The 18,385-nt window shown below is 40.7% G+C and overlaps 1 protein-coding gene across 1 annotated transcript in view; it reads right to left on the bottom strand.

Moving 5' to 3' along the window:
• Positions 1 to 2,775: 2,775 nt before the first annotated feature.
• LOC109914338 (C-factor-like) overlaps positions 2,776 to 18,385 on the bottom strand; it is a 28,661-nt gene continuing 13,051 nt past the window's right edge. The window contains exons 4-6 of the mRNA XM_020513922.2: positions 15,052 to 15,213; positions 6,663 to 6,773; positions 2,776 to 2,889 (exon numbers count right to left, since the gene is read on the bottom strand). Coding sequence (XP_020369511.2) covers positions 2,776 to 2,889; positions 6,663 to 6,773; positions 15,052 to 15,213 — 387 coding nt within the window. The remainder of the gene's footprint in view (positions 2,890 to 6,662; positions 6,774 to 15,051; positions 15,214 to 18,385) is intronic.

Here is an 18,385-nt window from a genome sequence, read left to right as displayed (position 1 = left end):
GAGATGACCAAAACTGTTCAGACTACTCCAGATGTGGTCTCACAAGCACCTTGTACAGTTGCAATAAGGCTTCATGACTCTTATAGTCCAAGCTCCTTGAAATAAAGACCAAAATTTTTTTGAGCCTTCCCAAATACACCTGCGTGCTAGCTTTCTATGTTTTGTGCACAAGTACCCTCAAGTCCCTTGGTGTTGCAGCTTTCTGCAGTTTTTCACCATTGCTGAATGTTTACAAAGTTGAGTTTTACAATGCAGAAAGAAAAGGGCACGGCCCGCTAAAAGTTTGAGTTGAGGAGAAAAGGCACCTCTCAGAAGAGCAGCTTTAATTTACTTTGTTGACGTCCTCAGGCTGAGAGAGCTGATAGAAATCCACAGGCTGTCAAAGCTGGAAAGAAGTCTTCAGGCCATTAGAAAAACAATTCTAAGCTTCTTCAACTGTCCAAAGAGGAGGTCAGAAAATGTGTAAATTGAGTAACAAATTAAAAAGTAAGATAGAAATGATAGTTCACTGGGGTTAAGTGTCTGTCGAGGATGTTGCTGCGAAAAGTGTTGAATCTGTCTTTTTGCTGTTTATGATAAGATCTTTCTAAATTCTTTCACAGATATGCAAAGTTTTTTTCCTCAAAATGAATGTGTTTTTTAAATATGTCGTCAGCCTTCTGTTTTGTAACTGGGCACCATGGTAACCAAAATTGCAAAAATAAAATGTTATGTTCTATCAATTCAGGTTTTATTCTGAGATCTGACTTGGGATCACAGCACTTGCATATTTTTGCATATGTATGTGACACACACATATGTCACAACAACATGGATTGCTTGGTGTATGCTTTGAGGAAAAAATTCCCAAGAACAAGATGGAAGCAATTCCATTATTATATATTTTTTTCTCTTTCACTCACACGCGCTGCATATTCCCACATACAAACACATACCAACAAAGACACATACATATGCCACTCACAAGAACACCAATACAGATACGAACGCATATTCATTTGGGCGTATAAAGAGCAATCATACAAAGTACATCAAAAAGCACAAGAAAAATTCATAAATAGGAGCTTCAGTTGTCCTGGAAACAGAGCAGAACCAGAAAGAGATGCAAACTCTATGAGGAAAAATCTATGAAATATTTAATATTCTCAATAGAATCAAATCTTCTGAGAATTCTGAGATTTTGAATTAATTTATAACAGTATCGTTTTAATCATAGATCTAAAGAAAAAAAGCCATAGTTTTGTTGCATTATTATCTCATGAGTACTAGTTTTACAATAGTTGAGCATAAAGATTGGGTGGTAGCCTGGTCGACCACGTTAGTTGATTCATAGCATTTATTACTTGATTGTGCTTTGAGAGAATTCTGCAGTGACTGTGCCCTGAGCTGCTGCAGTTATATTTATGAATTGTACTCCTCCCATAATTTCATGGCTGTCCCTTCAACGACTCCAAACACTCCAGAGTGGGGAGTAGATTAGCTCAGTTGGTTTGATAACTGATTTGCAATGCAGAGTAACGCCAACAGCATTCGTTCAATTCCCAAATCAGCTAAGGTCACCATAAGGGTTATGTCTTCTCAATGTCAGCCCTCACCAGAGTCAGGGTGACCCTGAAGTTAAACCATCACGAGTCACTCTCTCTAATGAGGGAGCAGCCCACTGGGATTATGATGACTATGATTGCCATACCCTGGATTATATTTGGATTTCTGCACTGCAGTCTTAGAGACTGGACTGTTACTTCTCTGAATCCCTTAGCTTTGACTAATTCTCAAATAAGCTGATAAAAATTCTTTCTTTACACAATGATGCACATAATGTGAATGCAGCTCTTTTCTCTTCTTTGAGTCTCAAGCATGTTTTCTTTCTGCTCCACCGGTGTCAGAACAGCATCATTTACATCATTATTAACATTTATTTCCCCATAATATTGCAATTTGGATAATGCATTGGCTCAAGTATTCTGCCAACCAAATGCAAAGGAAATCTGCTGCAAACCAAATGTAAACTTTTATTTAAAGATGGTATTCTCAAACGAGTTGGGGCAAAAATAGAGCTCAATACAGAGTTCCATGTGTGTGAGTGAATAGAGAAGTAAAATCGTACAGGCTGGAAATTGGGCTGCCAATTTCACTTTATCTTATTTTGTGCCACTGTCTACCACCTCACTGAAGCAACAGGAGACTGTTACACACTCTACTGCAGCACTGTACATCAAATTCAGTACCCAGCTGAAGAAAACTTGAGCAGGAATATTACTGTAGTACAAAAGGAGCAATATCTAAGAATGAAAGAAGAGAGCACCAGCAAATCCTAAGCAAAGTGAGGCGTGTTGTAAATATCTAAAAGTTCATATTCAATGTATTTGTGTGCTGAGTGACAAAAATGTTAGCAGAGACAGTAGAAAATACTCCCTGCAGATATTTATATACCGTTAGAAAAATTAACAACTAACAGTGAAATAATTTGCAAACAATGGCCTGAAATCTTTGCTTTTAAATAATTAAGATCTCTGATCCTCTAGGATTTTTTAGATTCCAACTGTTTTTGCAACAGACAAAACATTCTGTGAATATCAGATTACAATCAGGTCAAGACAGAGGGAAACTGGTTCACATGTCATGCCAATCATTCAAGGGTCTCCTCTTTACCGGAGTCTTGCTAAGGTTAGAAATGAAACAAATGCGTGGTGTGGCCCAGAGTCTATAAATGAATAGATGTTGTCCTTGGTTCTGATGCTGCCATCTTAATAGGCAATCAAAGGCAGCGAGCTGTTACCAGGGAAGTTCCCCTCCCTCCGAATCCAGGAATTTTCCAGTATCACATTGCGACAGGCTGGCAAACAGCTTCATTAGGTTGCTGACACTGTCGCTAACTGACACGAGTGCCTGAAAAAACAAGGAAAGTAATTGAATTCAACCAGGAGGGGATTCATCAGGTTTTTAAACTGGACAGAAACACATCCAACTGATTGATATGTCACAGTAGTAGCTGGCAGCAGCTGATATATGCCAAGAGTATATCTGTGAGAATAGTGGGAGGTGTTAGCCTAGTGGTATTGTCAGTGGACTATTAATCCAGAGACCCCGGTAATGCGCTGGCAATCTGGATTCAAATCCCACCAAGGCAAATGGTCTGGAATTAAGAGTCAAATATGACCATGAATCCATTGCCAGGGAAAAGTGCATCTGGTTCACTAATGTCCTTTAGGGAAGGAAACTGCCATCCTTACCTGGTCTGGCCTACATGTGACTCCAGACCCACAGCAATCATAGAAACCCTACAGCGTGGAAGCAGGCCATTTGTCCATTGAGTATATACCACCCATCCCTGTAATCCTATGGGCAATTTTGCATGGCCAATCCACTTGAACTGCACATCTTTGGATTGCGGGAGGAATCTGGAGCACCCAGAGGAAAACCCACGCAGACATGGGAAGAACATGCAAACTCCACACAGACTGTCACCCTAGACTGGAATATGATTGATTCTTAACTGCCTTCTGGGCAATTTGGGATGGGCAATGAATGCTGGCCTAGCCAGCTACACCCTCATCCCATGAATGAATAAATGAAAAGCATGACCATTTATTAAAGCCAGAATCAATCCAAAAGAGCAGCACAATTAGCAACACGAACTAAAAACAGCAATATCACAATATATCAAGAGACAACTGGCCCCTCTACGTATAGAGAGCCCTCACTCACATTACGGAAATGTCTAAATGTATATTACATTGAACGTATTATTTTATTTCTCCTCCTAGTGAAGGCTGCACTACCGGCTGCCTAGGCCTTAAGCTTTGGAATTCCCTTAAATATTTCTGTCTCATTTTCCTCCTTTTAAAGGCGCTCTTCAGAATATCTGTTTTCCCAACATCTTTGGTCATTTGTCCTAATATCACCTCATGTCAAATAAAAACCAAAAAAAAACTGTGAACGCTGTAAATCAGGAACAACAAGAGAAGTTGCTGGAAAAAATCAGAGTTAACGTTTCAGGTCTGGGGACCCAGCTCTCAGGAACGTTAACTCTGATTTTTACTTCACAGATGCTGCCAGACCTGCGGAACTTTTCCAGCAACTTCTGTTTTTGTTATCACTTTGTGTCAACTGTTCTTCCATAACACCCATGAAGCACTCTGGGCTATCTACTCGTGTTTAAGGTACCATACAAATGCACATTGTTAATGATTGTTGTTGTGGAAGGAAATGCAATGGCACTTGCTGCACAAATTTTCATTAATAGTAATGAGATGAGTGATTTGTTCGTCTCTTTTCGGCAATATTCGTTGCTGGAGAGGTATGAACCAAGGCATTGGTGGGATTTATAGAACAATGACACAGCACAGGACATGTCCATCTCCTCCATGTCAAACCTGTCATCCGCAGCCACACAATTACCACCTCACCGACTTCCCCACAATGTCATGTACCTCCTGAGTCCTCCTAGGATCGCTCCTGAGGAGATGCAGAAACATTCATGTCCCACAACCGAGTAAGTGCCTCTCTTCATTCCACTGCAACCCCACGGTCAGTGTCATTCATTGCAAACCACTTCCAACCCATTGGCCACAGTACCTTCTCTCTCTTGCTTTGCAGGTTCCACCAGCCTCCACACCACTTCTTGAAACGTCCAGCTTCACTGAGGAAGTATCAACAAAGCTGCGTCATGCAGCCCTCCCCCTGACCAGCCCAGTGGGAACTGTCATGATAGACTACAACAGCTCCCCACATGGTCAAGGATGTAACGCCCTGGGCAGCTGGTGCTCAGGTCTGCTAGAGACCAGCCTCCTGCTCATCCCCAGGCAGGAGAGGACCCCGTGGTTTGGGTTATCAGGAATTTCATCCAAATGCACAGCAGGGAGCAGCGGTAGCAGGCAGGAACATGGGAGCCAATAGTGCTCCTTACCAAGAAGCTGCAACAGTGCAGTGAGTCAAGTGTCTGTCTGCTGCCTTCATGCACAGATTGGTAGCTGTTATTGGGAGCCTGTGCTAGCACAGTCATGAGCTTCTAGAGAGCCTGCAGTCCATCACTATATCCACTGGAGCTCAGGACTGAAAGGATGGTGGGATGGCGTCCTTGACCCAAGCCCAGCCCCTCCCCCACACCCAAGGAAGGAGACAGGGCAGTTCCAGACAAAGGAGGAATCATACCCTCATCAGTCTCCACTCAGGATACTGCAGCGGTGTCCAGGTCCTCCACCTCCACCCAGTCTGCCCCTCACTCTGTCCCTCGGAAGTTCACACTGAGGAGGTTCAATTTGCCTGTAGCAAGGAGGCCCTCAGCATGGTGCCTTTGGGGTAGCCCTGCCTAACCTACAGGGCCAATGGCCGCTACATCTGAGCAGGCTCCCCACACCTTAGCTGTGGAGCCAGGTAGTACACTTAGATATAGCAGGAGGGAGACAAACAAAATAACATACTGAGGACACTTTGGTGATACAGGTGAAGAAGAGTACCTTCTTTATGTTTGAACTCTGTCCATCAATGTTATTGACTGTAAGTTTAAGCATCTGCTTTTGAGTCTCTGTGCAGGTGCTGAAAGCATTGTCAAACCATCGAGCAGCACATCATGGGCACAAAGGAGGCTTCAGGGATTGGTGTTGGTGCCAAAAGCCTATCACTAAGCTACAAGAAAGCAGAGGGAGCAGTACCTACACAAGGAATTGACTGCTACTGACACCTTTGGCCTCCTGGATGAGGATTCATAATGTTTGGATGCTTCCGTGCACAATTATGTAGCTGCCAAAGAGTAGCCCAGCAGTGGCCAGGCCAAGGAGACACTAGCTCCAGGGGGTTTCAATGCTGTAGAAGGGTCAGGAGTATACTGCCTACAGGCCTGTCTGATAAAACTTTCAAGTGCACCTCCTTTGAAAGGCATTCTAGATCATAACCACATGCCGAATTAGAAAGAGTCTCCTTTCAGGATGCTTTGCCAATCATTTTAAGGCCATCTCCTCTGGTTTTAGACTCTTTCATCAATAGTGTATCTGTGTTATCCAGAACCCTTTTGAAGACCTCTTTCACACTTCCTCTCAACATTCTTCTCTCAAAGCAGCTCAAACCCGGCTTCTCAAATCTATCCACAAAAGCTCAGCCTTTACAGACTTGAGCAGGATGTGAACAACTTTTACAATTGGCACTCACCCTTCAGCAGCCTAACCAATGTGAACGCTCACCCTGACAGCACCAAAACCCCTGTGTCTTTCTACTGACCTGTCAGGATCATTGACCTGATTGCCTTCCACTTCCACCCTAATGATGACAACATTTTAGGGTCAGAATTAAAGTTGTTGGAATGCAATGAGTTAGTTGTTGGATCTCAAAGCTAAAATCAATAGACATCCATGAATGAGGGTTTAAGAATTACAAAACCAAGATAGCTAAATGGAGGGAAGATTCAAATCTTACAGCCATAGGCTTGTTAAATGGTGGACAAGGCTACAGTGTCTGGTGTTTTTTGTTTCAACTTTCTTACTTATTTGGCTGCAAATGAAATGACCAAGATCCGCAAACATGCTATTGAAATAGAAGCCTTTAATTCTTTTCCACTTGTACAGATAATATGCTGTTCATATGGTTTGGGCTCAGATGATTTATAACCAGCACTTGCACACATTAAGGAGAGGGAGGAAGTTGGACTAATTCACTTTATTACTTACTTCCTTGCCTCCCATGTCTGTTTGAACCCAGCCAGGATGGATAGCAACAGAAAGAATCTGATATTGCTTCAGATCCTCTGAAAGGCACATACTTGCCATGTTTAATGCAGCCTGAAATTAAAACAAATGAAGAATATTCTAGTCCATGTTCCATGATAAATTCAGCTAGTGAATATTAACAGAGTGTGAACAGTGAGCACATAGCAGCAGGATCTGATATGAGGTACAGCACACAAAATACATAGAAGATCCTTCACACAAAGATATCGCGAGTGCCTTTTCTTTGCTAAAACACACGTGAGTCCAAGATTCTGGGAGACCCATTTAATTGGCGGAGCTTCAATGAAGTGGAAGGTTTAGTAGAGCATGCATCAATTCTTTCCTGGCAAGATTCTGCTGTGATTGACCAAGGTTGTGATGGGCCACACTGTGGGTTAGTGCAGGAATTCCTGAAACATGGGGAGAGAGCAGTTGGAACGTTTACTCACATATTGCAATTATAGGGCATTTCTATGGTTGATAGGAAAAATCTTGATATTTCAGTGCAGTACTGAGGTTGTGTAGCACAGCTGGACATTGTGGCTTTCAGAGATATCCCTGCTGTCTTCAATAATATTTATCTCTCAGTCAACAACATTAAACAGATTGTTCTTTCTTAAGGCCAATTGAGTAACTTTAATTTTAGACTCTCTTGATTCTAAGATGTTGCCAGACCTGATGAGTTTCTTTGTTTTTATGAACTACAATCTTACATTCAGGTACTTGATCCAGATAATTGTGTCAGGAGCAGTGGCGTGAATCATTCTGATACAGAGAGGAAAAGAAAGACAGAGAGAGACAAACACACAGGGACAGAGAGACAGAGTGAAAGGTAGAGAGAGACACGTAGAGCGACAGAGACAGAGGAGAAAAAGAGACAGAGAGACAGAGACAGAGAGAGATTTAGAAAAGAGTCAAAGACAATATTATTGAATTTCAGATGAGAAATAAAGGAGTCATTGCAATATTGACTATTTTCTATAGGTCACAACTGAAGGGGAAGATATAAAGGAGCAACTTTGCAAATAAAATACACAGGGATGCAGAAACAATGGTGTAATTATAATGTGGGTACAAAAGATCCTACTATAGACTGAGATAGGAGTAGTGTAAAGGCCAGTTTCAAGAGTTTCTGTTGTGTGTACAAAGGCATTTTCCTCATCAGCATATTCCCAGTTGAATGAAGAAGGAGGTGTTGCTTGAAACCAAAAGAACTGCAGATGTTGGAAATCTGAAACAAAAACAGAAATTGCCGGAAAACCTCAGAAGGTCTGGCAGCAAGTAAGGATTTGGAGAGAAATCAAAAATTCCCTTTAGTTCTGAAGAAGGGTCACTGAACACGAAACGTTAATTCTGATTTCTCTCCACAGATGCTGCCAAACCTGCTGAGCTTTCCCAGCAATTTCTGTTGTTCTTTAGGTGTTGTAGTATTTGATTTTGGGACATGAATTGGGATAAATGAATCAAGTATTACTGGAGGAAAATTTAAGGAACAGTAATAAGAACATTGGAACAAACAGGAGTAGGCCATTCATCATCTTGAGTCTGTTCCAGCTTTCAATGAGATCACTGTTGATCTGTGGCCTAACTCCATAAAGCTGCTTTTGGCCCATTTCCCTTAAATCTGAGCCACATAAATTTTTGTTAAGCAGAGGTAATAAAATTAACAACTGATCCAGCATTCACTGCTGTTTGTGGAAGAGAGTTTCAAACATCTACCACCCTTTGTGTGTAGAAGTGCTTCTGAACATCTCTTCTGAATCATCTGGCCCTAATTTTTAGACTATGCCCATCAGTTCTAGAATCTCCAACATGCAAAAATAGTTTTAGGCTGGTTGTGGAAAAGAACAAGAAGAAATCCAGTGTAAAAATTTCAGCGGGGTGGGAAACCATAAGGCCTAGTTCAGGTAAATTGGAATGAACTATTGGCAAGCAAAACTGTAACTGAACAATCTGTTGCCTTTAAAGATAAAACAGTTTCCGTACGGTCAAAGTGTATTCCTATGAGTGGGAGATGGAAAGACAAACACAACCAGAGCTATCTGGATGCGAGGAATAGGCAGTAAAATTAAAGGGTGTTACACATGTCAAGTGGATATTGCAAGTGAGAACCATGATGAAGATAGAGAGTTCTGAGGGATGGGAAAAGGGAATAAGAGCGGAACAATGAGAATAGAATGACAATTAATATGAAAGGGAATCCAAAAGTCTTTCATATACAGAGAAGTAATGAAAAGGTATGAGAGGAGGAATATGACTGACGAAGGGCCAAAAAGGGGCATTATGGATATAGGCACAGAGCATGGCTAAGGTGCTAAATGATTCCTTTGATGTCATCTCGTTCCTTGATAACAATGGATGCAAAGTCCTAGCAAAACAGCAGGTTTTTGATATATTGGTCTATATGTTGATTAGGAGAAAGTATTAGAAACAAACACAGAATGCTGGAGAAACTCATCAAGTCTTGCTGTACTTAAAAGTTGATAATTCACCAAGACCAAAGGAAAGTAAGGATGGAAATTTCAGAGCAGCTGACTATAATTTGATTCCCCCTTTGACACGAGGATGGTGCAGAGGACGGGAAAATTGCAAACCTTCACCCCTTTTCAACAAACGGTGTAAGGATAAGACCTAACATTAGAGGCTGGTCAGTTTAACAATGGTGCCACAAATCTTTCAGCGATGATAATCAGGGACAAAATTAAGAGTCACTTGGACAAACATTGATTGAGGGAAGCTAGAAAAGATTTGTTGCAGCCAATCATGTTTAACTACCTTGAAGATTTTTGGTGATATAACAAGATGAGAAGGTAATGCATTTCATTTACATGGACTTCCAAAAAGAGCTTGATAAAGTGCCATATAACTGGTTTGTCAGTAAAGCTGAAGTTATTGGAATGGACAGCGCCAGTGTCATAGGAAGTTGGCTGAGTGCCAGGAAACAGAGTTGTCGTGAACTGTTATTTGGTGAATCATATTATGATCTTGCTCTTTCTTGTTTAATATTAAGGGCCTAATCTTGGTATACAGGGCAAAACTTCAAAATCTGCAAATGGCACAGTGTGAAGAGTACAGTGATAGTCTTCAAGGGAAGATACAGGCAGAGCGTGTGATAAATGACAAATGAACATTTAATTCAGATGAATTAATGTGATATTTTTTGGTAGGCAGAACAAAGGAATGCCAATATAAAATTAAGGGTAAAATTCAAACGTAGCAGAAGCATCTGGTGATGTATGTGCATAGATTGGGCAGGGTCGAATGAGAAAGTGGTTCACAAGGTATTTGGGACCCTGTGTCTTGTAAATAGAGTAGAATAGCAAGGAAGTTATGGTGAACCTCTCTCAAACACTGGTTCAGCCTCATCTGAAGTGTCCAATTCTGAGCATTGCAGACTGAACAGCTTCCTTATTCACTCTTGGGACATGGGTGTTGCTAGCTGGCCAGTATTTATTGCCCGTCCCTAGCAGCCCCTAAGATTCCACAAATCTATTTGATTTTCTGTGCATCTGAGTTGAAGATCAAAGAAAACACATGAACACACTTACCACTGTACTGTCAAATATCAACTCTGTAACCTTCAGTGTTAAATTCATCATGATAGTGAGTTAGCTGTTACCTCACTAAATCAGATCCTCTCCACGACATTTAATGCCTTTTTCTCCACTATAACCATTGTTCTTGCTCACCCTAATCATTCCCTTGGTACACACCATCATCAACACTCACTTAAGTTCAAGGGACCAAGACTTGAACATATTATGCTACACTCTCCATCACTACTGAGTGTGCCCTATTCAGATAACATCCAGAATGCCAAAGATAACAGTCAACCTCTCTTCTCCAGCTTTGTTACAAAAATCAAGACCAACTGTCTTGGCCTCCATTACTTCCACTAGCACACTAGGCCCAAATTCAGCCTGACCAAGTTTTCACACTTTCTCCAGTTTCTCTCCTATCAGCCCTCATGCCCTCTGCAAGGTCATCTTTCAAAAGTCCTTTTTCCTATTATTTCTACTCAAGGTTTCAACAGAGCCAGAGTTGGACTGCACTACTGCAGGGGACAAAAGCAGATGTTGCTGGCAAATCTGAGCAGGTCTGGCAGCATCTGTGAAGAGAAATCAGAATTAACATTTCAGATTCGAAACATTAACTCTGATTTCTCTTCACGCATGCTGCCAGACCTGCTGAGCTTTTCCAGCAACTTGTGATGTTGTTTCTGATTTGCAGCATCCACAGTTCTTTTAGTTTTTACTACAGCAAGGGAGTTTATCTCTGGCAACCTTTGGGATAGACATCACCATTGGGATAGGAGCCAAGATGTAGAACTCAGACTGAAGATGGGGAGAAAAGAGGAAAGGGAGGAGTTATGAGAACAAGTGTCCACGTTTCCACGTGCCATTTATCCATATTTCTTCGAGGCACACCAACATTTCCTTACTCACCAAGAATTAGAAAACCTTTCGCCGGGGTGAGAATGGCCTAAGAAAAATGGATTATTTTATGTGAATTTTACAATCTTATAATAAAATGCAAATATTTCTAGGTTGTTTCATGTAGTTGAAATTATTAAAACACAAGTGGTTTAGTTTTCCCTTTGTTTGTCTTCTGTGACTTTGGTTCAATACAATTGCATAAAATCACCAAAAGAGATTTCACCTAGTGCATGCAATACAGAATGAAGTCCATAATAACAACTGAACATCACCTTGCTGGATTATATACATCCAAAGGGAAGCAATGGACTAAGGTATTACTTTATCATTTATTTTCCATTGTGACGCAATCTTAATTCACCACCATCTTCAAGGGAAATTAAGGATGGAAACAAGAACTGGACCCCAATCTCCACTTTACCTTAGTCACTCATGCATCCCCTCACTCCCTTCATGTTCACTCAATCATTTATACCTTCCCTTCTCTGTCACTCATTCAGAACTCCACATTTACTTACTCATGCTTTCCCTTCCCATTCAGTCCCCACACAGTCAACTCCCCCTCCTTCACTGCCCTACCCTTTATGTTTTCTTCCCCACCTCGCTTACACATGGAAGGGCTCCAATGGAGGGACCAAACACCAGACCCCCAGACTAACTCTCAACAGCACTCTAAGTTGGAATTGCTTTTTGCCTCCCCAACTGGTGGAGTGACAGCTCAAAAAAACTACCAGCTTGATCCAAGTTACCCAGAGGGCATTCTCATTCTCTTTCATCACCCAAACACCCTAAAACAAACCGTGAACATCTCTGGACATGATTAGAATGCAAAAATTGTTATAGTTATAATAAGGATGTATTCAATCACTTCATTAACAATGGATACGTATAACATATAACTCAAAGTTAAAACAATTAATTTCTACAGTATTTAATTCAGACTTCAAGACGGTGATCAAATGAATTTTGAAATACATTGACTCTGTCTCCTCCCCAGTTCTGAGGAGAATATTATAATACTAATGTTTCATACACTTGTACTATGTATTTTGGAAGTGTTGAGAGGAAATATAAAGTTACCATATTCCTTGATAACCATAGGGTTGCTCCCTCATGGGACTGAGATGAGTGGTGGTGATTTAACCTGAGGTTCACTACGAGAGTACACCCACCTATGGTAAGTAGGAGAATGGGATGAGCAGGGCACTATAGGGGTGCAGTATATAAGTAATGAGGCAAGTTTGGGACAACAGTGCAAGTGAACAAGCTTGGTGCCATAGAGAGAAACTGTAAAAGAAAGGAAAAATGACACTGCCAATTTCTGGTCAGCCTCTTATTTTGGATGGCTTTAGGTGTCACAGTAAATTATATAAAAAAGAACCTTGAACCTCCTGTGGCAATAGAGCTCAGACACATCAGGAGAACTGTTCGTCTGACTAAAGATCCTGTGTTGGGGGAGCCTTGCCTGTTTTCAATTGGTTCTCTGTGTCCAACACCTTTGCTGTGGATGGGCAAGTGAGGGTGGAGGAAACAGCTGGTGTTGCTGCTCCTGGTACATCTCATTCTTGGCCCTCAGGAAGAAGTTGCATACTCTACTCACACACAGTGGCAAAAGCTGACAAGAGGGAATCGCAACTAAAGGTGAGGGTCAAGCTACAAAGGGCAAATGTTTTTGAAGATGCTAATCGCCTGTCAAGTGGTGAAAGCAGTCTCAGATTGAAGAAGTGCTATGAAGAGCAGATTTCACCTGGCCATGGCTGGTGTTCTTCAGTTCCACTTCTCATGACCTTCCCACATTTCTGGAAGTGGTCACCATGCAATTTAAGAATGTGCAGTCAGTGAGAGAATAGGTGTCTGCCAGGTGGACAAGGAGGGCCAGGCAGATAGAGAGCAAGATACACCTGGGGTCTTCTTGCACTGTCAGGTGTTCCATTCTGAATTCGAATGAAGGTGATAGTTCTTCTAGGGAGTCCAGATGGTGCCGTGAACATGGTTCTATCAGTGGTCAGCTATCTCAGGAGAGTGAAGAGGAAAGTCTAAAAAGCAATGTTGTTTGGAGATTCAGTAGTTAGGAGAATAAATAGATGTTGCTGCAGTGAGAGGTGTTATTCCAGGATGGCACATTGCCTACCTGCTCTCTGAGCAGGGATGTTACTTTGCAATGGAAGAATATTCTGAGGAGGGGTTTTGGAGGGGGGTAAACAGCCAGAGATCTTGATCCGCATCAGAACCAATGCTATTGGTGGAAAGAAGGATAGGATTTGTCAAAATTACTTATCATCCCCTCCACTACATCATTTCTGAATCTCGCAAACAATAGAGGGACCCAGCATTGATCCCTGTGGAACATGACTGGACACTGGTCTCCACACACAAACAGCCTTCTACAAACACTGTGTCTCCTACCACTAAGCCAGCTTTAGGTCTAACTGGGTCCCAAGAGCTTTTACCTAGTTTATCATTTTTCCATGTGGGACCTTGTCAAAGGCCTTGCTGAAATCCATATAAACTATACCAACTGCACGACCCTCATCTATACACTTGGTCACCTCATTGAAAAATACAATCAAATTTGTTCGTTATGACCTCCCTCTGACAAAGCCATGCCGGCTATCCTGATCAAATCTGGCCTCTCTAAATGGAGGTTAATTCTCCCCTTCGCCCAAGTGATGTATAAATTTATACCCTACTGTAAGTAAAAATTAAACATTGTACAAACCAAAATTTAGGAAGAAAATTGAAGTTTTCCTACTCTGTACAAAGTATTACATAGAGAAATGGGCCTCCAACACCCCAAACAATCTCTTCATATATTGAGATAGCAAGATGTTGGAGTCAGAGATGACAAAGATAACATAAGAAAGGTCCCGACCTGAAACACCAACTTTCCTGCTCCCCTGATATTGCCCAGCCTGCTGTGTTCCTCCAGCTCCAGCAAAATAGAAACCTGTCAGTTAATGGTTTGAATTGACACATTTAATTTTAGAGATTTCCCTTCTCCCAATATTTGGTTCAAGCCAACAATGTCAGTCTGTAATCTTGCCTCATTCAGACTTTCCCGACTGTTTTCGGTATTCCACAAATGGTATGCAATGGATATATTTCCTTCAGTATGCTCATTGTACAGAATCTTGGTTAAAATGTTAAAAATGGAATTCCATACCAACTGCCTTTAGAAGAGCCACTATTTCAGCAATTACAAAACTTCTAATTAGCCATTTTTCTTACTTTCTTAGCTTATGAAACCTGCAGAATAGAATACCCATCAGGAAGAACAGTACATGAAACATCATGAACAAGAACTGGTTTCATGTTTATTGGATCACTCAAGGATAGAAATTTCAAATTGTATTGAAGGATTAAAGGAGAATTGAAGAGAATCGTTTTCCTCAGAAATGGGATTAGGTTGGATAGTTGTTTAATTGGTAGCTGCAAACTGTGGTTGAGTACTTTAAAACAAAGATCATTACACCTTGGAATACTAAGGGAATCCAGTGATAGCGCAAGAAGATGGAGTTACAGTAGATGATCAGCCATGATCTTAGGGAGTGGTGGAGCAGGTTTGAGGGGCTGAAAGTTCTACTCCTGCTCCTAATCTTTATGTTCTTAAAAGAGTCCAGAACAAGAAGAAATAAAATTATAATTAGATCATGTCAATCAGGTACAATGCCTGAAATCACTTCACATTATGGGTTGTAGAAAATTGAATCCCACTTCTCCTGAAAGTTTGAGGCTAGGTCAATTGCAAATTTCAAAACTGGTACTTGTTTGGGAAGAGTATTAACAATTACAGAACCTAGGTGGGCAGTAGAACTTATAATACAGGGCTGCCATGATATAACTGACCAGCAGAACTGCATTGAGGGGCTGAATGGTCTACTCCTGTGGTTGTGGCTTATGTTCCTATTGACTACCTTGCTGAGACGGTATGGATACATTGGAGCTCTTCTGAAATTCTTCTGACTCAATGTAATGGAACCCAAGAGTGAGGTGATATTGACAATTGCTGCTTTTTTACAGCTCATCTCTTTCATATCCAAGGCCTGGGCCGCCTTCTTTAGGAGAGGTAGAAAAGCCTGAAAACAAAAATATAAAACAGAATAAGCAAGGAGAAAATTACTTGAACTGAAAATGAAAAAGGTGATAAAAACTGCTGTTGATGATTAGCCAACTGCCTGTGGAAAACCAGCCCAAACGTACAGTGAAACCTGAACTGATAATAACAACATTTCCTTTCTTTTGTCTACTCATTTCTCTGAAGCAAACTCCGCTGCAGAATCAATCCCCACCTAATTGGGAATGATCCTTTCTTAATGTTCATGAGTCAAAATGATCAAGGCCCAGGCTTTTCACATGACGAAAATACATATGACTACTCCAGGCAGAACCTCAGGGCTAATGTGCAAGCAGGTGTTAGCAGACTGAAAACCATCCCTGACAGGTTTAATTACAGAAACAGGAACAGTCCCCAACACTGAGGCCAGCACAGAGGTATCACATTGAACATTTTCAGCTCTGCTTTCACTCACCAGTTTGGATTGGTTGACCTTGCCTGGCGCAACTCTAAATTTAGTTTAACTCCCTGGTCAAAATTCTGTATTTGTCAGCTTTCAACATTTATATGGTTTCCCAAAGAATGTCTCAATACTCACCAACCAAAATATAAATATTAAGGCCAATATTATTAAGCCAAATGAAAATGTTTTAAATTTATTGTTGTGAAGTTGGATGGAGTATTTGATGTTTGTAAAATGATGGGTGGGTGAAAGAATGTATGGTCCCTTTAAAAGATGATGTGTTTTTTCTTGGCTTGGAGATTTTTTAAAAAGTGCAGGTGCCCAGAGCGCTCTTGAAATTGAAACATTATATCAAAAGACTATGTGGTTAACAACCCAGGCAGTAGTTTATTTTGTTATTAAGGCAACCCACTTGAAAATTAGCCAATTAATTTAAACCAGTCACTTAGAGACTAAAAACCCAATTAAATTTAAATCTGGTGGTTTTGACAACCTAGAACCAATGCTATTGTAAGAAATGAACAGGTCGTCAAGGCTGGAAAGGAAGAGGGCATTTGAAAATCAGTGTGAGAGTAATTCCCATCTAATAGAGTTAACAACCAGCAGCTCTAAAATGAAAATCACTGGCTCTCACAGAATTCTCTAAGCTCTCAGAATAACCATCATCTAAATAAAGGTATAGCAGGGTGCTCAGCTAATATTTTAGACACAGCAATTTGATGGAGAAAGGTGCTCCTGACTGAAGTATAGCAGAGAAGGCACAAAACATTCCGAAAAACATATCCTGCTGTAATTTCGAGAGACTAAGTTTTAAGTTTTTTTTAATTTAATTTGGTTTATATAAATGGGATTTGTATTTATTATAACAGCATACCATTAGAATTTTGTTTTATTCAGGAATAGATAGTAGTTAAGGGGGAATTGTTTGGTTTGTTAGTAGTTCTGTTAATTTGTTAACTGTTAGAGTTAGATAAATAAATTGTTACTTGTTGATTATAGAGTGAGTAAAAGGATTTTATTTTATTTAACTCTCCTTTATAACAGATTGGGAGGTGAGAGGCAGGTTATACCACTTTTCACACTTCCTTTAACAGATTATGAGGTGAGGTGAGCTTCTCTGGGATTTTTGGTTTTAGTTATCAGAGGGGGGAGTCCACCTCTGCTTCATATCAGACTGGGGGCTCAAGTCCAGGATCTGGCCAATTCGTGCATGGGATCTGAATGGATTTGAACAGATTTGAACAGATTTGGGGCATGAAAGGTCCCAGCAAATTTAAAAAGACTTGGGGATTAGGGTTCTAAATCTTTAAAGCAAAATTAAGGTGAGAAGTGGAAAATCTGTTTAATTTCAGTTGTGGTTGGTTAAATCTAAAGAGGGTGAAATGGCTCTTAACTTCGCTAAGGAGGTTCTGGGGTCTGAGGATGCTTCCCAAATTTGACAAGAAAGTTTAGAAAGACAGAGAAAGAATATACTTTTAGACTTAGCAAACAGACTAGAATTGGGTTTAACTAGGGATAAGAAGAAAAACGTATTGTAACGGAGCTGATCAAGTATTTAGGTATATCAGAGAAACAGGCAAGTGCAGTGGTGTTGGAAAAAATTAAATTGAAAATTAGACAATTGGAGTTAGAAGATAAAGCAAAGAAGATCCAAGGCAGAAGAGGAAGAAAGGGAACTGAAATGGTTTGAATTATAGTTACAAGCAGACGAAAGACAATAAAAGAAAGAGAAAGAACAAAGGGAAAATGAGAGAGAAGAAAGGGAGAAAGAGAGAGTTTGAAATTCGGAAGATGCAAATTAAGTCAATTTAAAAGGATGAAAATGAAGATCAAAGATAGGCTTAGTGAGGAGGAGAGTAATGATGGGCAAATACATTGTAGCCAAAGACCCGGTAGGGAAAAAGACAAATGTGTCAAAATATTACCAAAAAACAATGAAAAAGCTGTCAAAGCCTTTTCCATTTCCTTTGAGAAATTGGCTAAACAGATGAATTGGCCAGAGACTGTGTGGGTAATGTTAATTTAGACTAATTTAGCAGGTAGGTTTAGTGAGGTGTTTGCAGCACTGTCAGATGAAGTGTCAGGAGAATATGAAGAAGTAAATCAGGCTATATTGAGTGCTTACAAATTGGTACCAGAAGCATATAGACAACGGCTCAGAAATATGAGAAAGGAACCAGGTCAGACTTCTGTTGAATTTGAAAGAATTAAACATAGCAACTTCGATAAATGGGTGACAGCACTAAAGGTAGAAAAGACATATGAGGATCTTAGAGAGATTATTCTGCTGGAGGAGTTCGAAAACTCACTTCCTGACATGATAAGAACTCATGTTGAGGAACAGAAAGTTAAAACAGTGAGAACTGCTGAGATGGTGGATGAATACACATTAGTGCATAAATCAAAATCTAGCTTCCGACAGCAATTTCATTCCGTGAGGGACAGGAATTGGAAAAGAGGGAGATCCTTCAATGAAAAACAAAAAGTAGATCACACTGGGAACAGTTTACCACGTGTGAAAAAAGAAACGCACCAGGGTGAAAGAGAGGTGAAAGGCCTCAGGTGTTTTCACTGCGGTAGGGTGGGACACATAAAGTCACAGGGCTGGTGGATTAGGAGAGGTACTGGGAAAAAGAATGAGGTAAAAGAGGCTAAACCAGTAGGATTAGTTGAGGTAGTGAAGGAAATCCCAACAGAAATCAAGGAGCTGCAGAAGAGTGCACAGCCTAGT

Source organism: Rhincodon typus, chromosome 26, assembly GCF_021869965.1.
Source record: "Rhincodon typus isolate 14 chromosome 26, sRhiTyp1.1, whole genome shotgun sequence".
Classification (NCBI taxonomy): domain Eukaryota; kingdom Metazoa; phylum Chordata; class Chondrichthyes; order Orectolobiformes; family Rhincodontidae; genus Rhincodon; species Rhincodon typus.
Note: the sequence above shows the minus strand (reverse complement) of the source record. Positions and strands in the feature narration are given on the sequence as shown.